The sequence below is a fragment of the Mytilus trossulus genome, chromosome 13 (assembly GCF_036588685.1).
Source record: "Mytilus trossulus isolate FHL-02 chromosome 13, PNRI_Mtr1.1.1.hap1, whole genome shotgun sequence".
NCBI lineage: Eukaryota > Metazoa > Mollusca > Bivalvia > Mytilida > Mytilidae > Mytilus > Mytilus trossulus.
This window is the reverse complement of record NC_086385.1, coordinates 27,167,266-27,172,289: the sequence shown is the minus strand read 5'-3', so window position 1 is coordinate 27,172,289 and position 5,024 is coordinate 27,167,266. Positions and strand designations below refer to the sequence as shown.

Sequence of the window (5,024 nt, the reverse complement as noted above, 5' to 3'; positions counted from 1 at the left end):
AAGAGATTTGGCAAAACTCAACCTAGATATTCTGCAAGAGTGGAAGTCTGTAGTTTGCAAAAAGCATAATATCAAACCAACTCTACGACACATTGGTCAAGCTTTCAACGACATTGGTAAAGATATAAAAATCATTGAAAACGTTTTGGCCGATTACTTTTGAATCATGATGATGACCAATGTCTTAGAATTTTGTCACTTATATGTGTAAAATCGATATCAATATGGATTGCAGCTGTTTCGACAAAAAAAATATCAATTTAGTTATTCTATATCTTTTTTAATCAATTAACAATCAAATGCTTCTTTTCTAACAAGATTTGTATAATTATATTCCAACATTACTTTTGTGCAGCTTATGGTACCATTTTTCGGAGAAACGCAGGATTAATTGTTTCTTCAAAACTTTTTTTCACGTTGTATTGTGGTGTAAATAGTAGACTAAAAATGTAATGATCAAATTTATTTTCGAAAATATACAAGATTACGCATTTTCAAGCAGTTTTTGTGGATTTTAAATGGATACATATGGTTAATTCTACTTTCAACTACGCAAGTAAACTGTGTCACAGTAGTTCGTCTAATAATATGTTCGTTAATTTAACATGTGTATGTTTACATGCATACATGTACCATTTTTTTTAAAAGGTCATTGTGAAGTATGTGTATTCAATACGAGAAAAGGAATTCCTCAATGGTTTTGTTCATTAATATATTCAATGAGAAAATAAATGACTTGTACCTTGCCAAGTACTTATCACTATCAAAGATTAGACTTCTAAACTGGAGATTACTATGATTTCCATATATTCTTTCATTGACGTGACATTCGTAGTACATTGTTAGAGGTCAACAACATGCACGTTTAATATAAATAAAGTTACCATATTCTACCTGAGGGGACCTTGGTGGTCTGCAATTGTAATTCACCTGCTGTATAACTTGTCCTCCTAACTGAGTGGACCTTGGTCGTCTGCATATGTAATTCACCTACTGTATCACTTTTCCTTCTACCTGAGGGGACCTTGGTGGTCTGCAATTGTAATTCACCTACTGTATCACTTGTCCTTCAACCTGAGTGGACCTTGGTCGTCTGCAATTGTAATTCACCTACTGTATCACGTGCTTCTACCTGATGGGACCTTGGTGGTCTGCAATTGTAATTTACCTACTTTATCACTTTTCCGTCTATCTGAGTGGACCTTGGTCATTTGCAATTATAATTCACCTACTGTATCACTTTTCCTTCTACCTGAGGGGACGACATTGGTGGTCCGCACTTGTAATTCACCTACTGTATCACTTTTCCTTCTACCTGAGTGGACCTCGGTCGTCTGCAATTGTAATTCACCTACCGTATCACATGCTTCTATCTGAGGGGACCCTGGTGGTCTGCAATTGTAATTCACTTACTGTATCACTTGTCCTTCTATCTGAGGGGACCTTGGTCGTCTGCAATTGTAATTCACCTACTGCATCACTTGCCCTTCTACCTTATGGGACCTTGGTCGTCTGCAATTGTAATTCACCTACTGTATCACTTTTCCGTCTATCTGAGGGGACCTTGGTCGCCTGCAATTGTAATTCACCTACTGTATCATTTTTCCTTCTACCTGAGGGGACCTTGGTGGTCTGCAATTGTAATTCACCTACTGTATCACTTTTCCTTCTACCTGAGTGGACCTCGGTCGTCTGCAATTGTAATTCACCTACTGCATCACTTGCCCTTCTACCTGATTGGACCTTGGTCGTCTGCAATTGTAATTCACCTACTGTATCACTTTTACTTCTACCTGAGGGGACCTTGGTCGTCTGCAATTGTAATTCACCTACTGTATCACTTGCCCTCCTACCTGAGTGGACCTTGGTCGTCTGCATATGTAATTCACCTACTGTATCACTTTTCCTTTTACCTGAGGGGACCTTGGTCGTCTGCAATTGTAATTCACCTACTGTAATACTTGCCCTTCTACCTGATGGGACCTTGGTCGTCTGCAATTATAATTTACCTACTGTATCACGTGTCCTTCTACCTGAGTGGACCTCGGTCGTCTGCAATTGTAATTCACCTACCGTATCACATGCTTCTATCTGAGGGGACCCTGGTGGTCTGCAATTGTAATTCACCTACTGTATCACTTGTCCTTCTATCTGAGGGGACCTTGGTCGTCTGCAATTGTAATTCACCTACTGCATCACTTGCCCTTCTACCTTATGGGACCTTGGTCGTCTGCAATTGTAATTCACCTACTGTATCACTTTTCCGTCTATCTGAGGGGACCTTGGTCGCCTGCAATTGTAATTCACCTACTGTATCATTTTTCCTTCTACCTGAGGGGACCTTGGTGGTCTGCAATTGTAATTCACCTACTGTATCACTTTTCCTTCTACCTGAGTGGACCTTGGTCGTCTGTAATTGTAATTCACCTACTGCATCACTTGCCCTTCTACCTGATTGGACCTTGGTCGTCTGCAATTGTAATTCACCTACTGTATCACTTTTACTTCTACCTGAACGGACCTTGGTCGTCTGCAATTGTAATTCACCTACTGCATCACTTGCCCTTCTACCTGATTGGACCTTGGTCGTCTGCAATTGTAATTCACCTACTGTATCACTTTTACTTCTACCTGAGGGGACCTTGGTCGTCTGCAATTGTAATTCACCTACTGTATCACTTGCCCTCCTACCTGAGTGGACCTTGGTCGTCTGCATATGTAATTCACCTACTGTATCACTTTTCCTTTTACCTGAGGGGACCTTGGTCGTCTGCAATTGTAATTCACCTACTGTAATACTTGCCCTTCTACCTGATGGGACCTTGGTCGTCTGCAATTATAATTTACCTACTGTATCACGTGTCCTTCTACCTGAGTGGACCTCGGTCGTCTGCAATTGTAATTCACCTACCGTATCACATGCTTCTATCTGAGGGGACCCTGGTGGTCTGCAATTGTAATTCACCTACTGTATCACTTGTCCTTCTATCTGAGGGGACCTTGGTCGTCTGCAATTGTAATTCACCTACTGCATCACTTGCCCTTCTACCTTATGGGACCTTGGTCGTCTGCAATTGTAATTCACCTACTGTATCACTTTTCCGTCTATCTGAGGGGACCTTGGTCGCCTGCAATTGTAATTCACCTACTGTATCATTTTTCCTTCTACCTGAGGGGACCTTGGTGGTCTGCAATTGTAATTCACCTACTGTATCACTTTTCCTTCTACCTGAGTGGACCTTGGTCGTCTGTAATTGTAATTCACCTACTGCATCACTTGCCCTTCTACCTGATTGGACCTTGGTCGTCTGCAATTGTAATTCACCTACTGTATCACTTTTACTTCTACCTGAACGGACCTTGGTCGTCTGCAATTGTAATTCACCTACTGTATCACTTGCCCTTCTACCTGAGTGGACCTTGGTCGTCTGCATATGTAATTCACCTACTATATCACTTTTCCTTTTACCTGAGGGGACCTTGGTCGTCTGCAATTGTAATTCACCTACTGTAATACTTGCCCTTCTACCTGATGGGACCTTGGTCGTCTGCAATTATAATTCACCTACTGTATCACGTGTCCTTCTACCTGAGGGGACCTTGGTGGTCGAGTGGTTTACGTAGTTCATTAACTGTAACACTTGTCCTCATACCTGAAGGAACTTGGTCAGTTGTGGTCTACACAGCTCATTTGCTGTATTCCTGGTTCTCATATCTTAGGTGACCTTGGTGGTCGTCGAGTGGTCTACGTAGTTCATCTACTGTATCACTTGACTCTCATATCTGGTGATGTTATAGTTTGGTTGATTTAATACTTGTTATACTAAAAATACTTTCCAATTCAAGGGACTGACAAATCTTTACAAATACTACAACTAAGCAGTAAAAAGGAGCCTGTAATTCAGTGGTTGTCTTTTGTCTATGTGTTGCATATTTGATTTTAGTTCATTTTTAGCTCACCAGGCCCGAAGAGCCAAGTGAGCTTTTCTCATCACTTGTCGTCCGTCGTCGTCGTCGTCCGTCGTCGTTAACTTTTACAAAAATCTTCTCCTCTGTAACTACCAGGCCAGAATAAACCAAACAATCATCATTGGGGTATCTAGTTTAAAAAATGTGTGGCGTGACCCGGCCAACCAACCAATATGGCCGCCATGGCTAAAAATAGAACATAGGGGAAAATGCAGTTTTGGGCTTATAACTCAAAAATCAAAGCATTTAGATCAAATCTGACATGGAGTAAAATTGTTTATCAGGTCAAGATCCATCTGCCCTGAAATTTTCAGATGAATTCGACAACTCGTTGTTGGGTTGCTGCCCCTGAATTGGTAATTAAACGGCAATAATGTTCAGCAATGTAAGATCTACAAATAAGTCAATATAACCAAAATGGTCAGATGACCCCTTAAGGAGTTATTGCCCTTTATAGTCAATTTTTAACCATTTTTCGTAAATCTTAGTTATCATTTACAAAAATCTTCTCCTCTGAAACTACCGGGCCAAATTAAACCAAACTTGTCCACGATCATCATTGGAGTATCTAGTTTAAAAAAAGTGTGAGGCGTGACCTAGCCAACCAACCAAGATGGCCGTCATGGCTAAAAATAGAACAAAGGGGTAACATGCAGTTTTTGGCTTATAACTCAAAAACCAAAGCTTTTAGAGCAAATCTGACAGGGTGTAAAATGTTAATCAGGTCAAGATCTATCTGCCATGAAATTTTCAATCAGAACAGCCTTTCAACAAACGCATGAATGGTCATCGTAGCGACTACACATGCAAGCCCGACCTCCCCGTAAGTCGTCATTTACGATCACATGGGCACGCCCAAGCTGATCTTAAAAAACTTACCATCACTATCATAGATCACAACGAGGATTGGTCAAAGGCCGACAGACTTGCTCGGGAAAGTTTTTGGATAAGAAAGCTGAGGACAGTTTCCCCAGAGGGCATTAATGAAAAAACATAGAAGAGTCACTCATTTTTCCTACCATCACTAATTTCCTGCCATCACTTGTGGCCAGTTA

At 40.9% G+C, this 5,024-nt stretch overlaps 1 protein-coding gene across 1 annotated transcript; it reads right to left on the bottom strand.

Annotated features, from left to right (window-relative positions):
• Window positions 1-880: 880 nt before the first annotated feature.
• LOC134694205 (uncharacterized) lies at window positions 881-3,713 on the bottom strand. Its single transcript, XM_063555202.1, has 5 exons — window positions 3,654-3,713; window positions 3,090-3,488; window positions 2,252-2,770; window positions 1,534-1,932; window positions 881-1,033 (listed from the first exon to the last, which is right to left on the bottom strand). The coding sequence occupies exons 1-5, from the start codon at window positions 3,711-3,713 to the stop codon at window positions 881-883; spliced, it is 1,530 nt and encodes a 509-aa protein (XP_063411272.1).
• Between the last annotated feature and the right edge of the window lie 1,311 nt (window positions 3,714-5,024).

Coding starts and splice junctions, on each gene's coding strand:
- LOC134694205 (XM_063555202.1), bottom strand. CDS start 3,713: ATGAGAACCAGGAATACAGCAAATGAGCTGTGTAGACCACAACTGACC. Junction 1,933..2,251: donor ATAGACGGAAAAGTGATACA/GTAGGTGAATTA, acceptor TTACAATTGCAG/ACGACCAAGGTCCCCTCAGG. Junction 1,034..1,533: donor ATAGACGGAAAAGTGATACA/GTAGGTGAATTA, acceptor TTACAATTGCAG/ACCACCAAGGTCCCCTCAGG.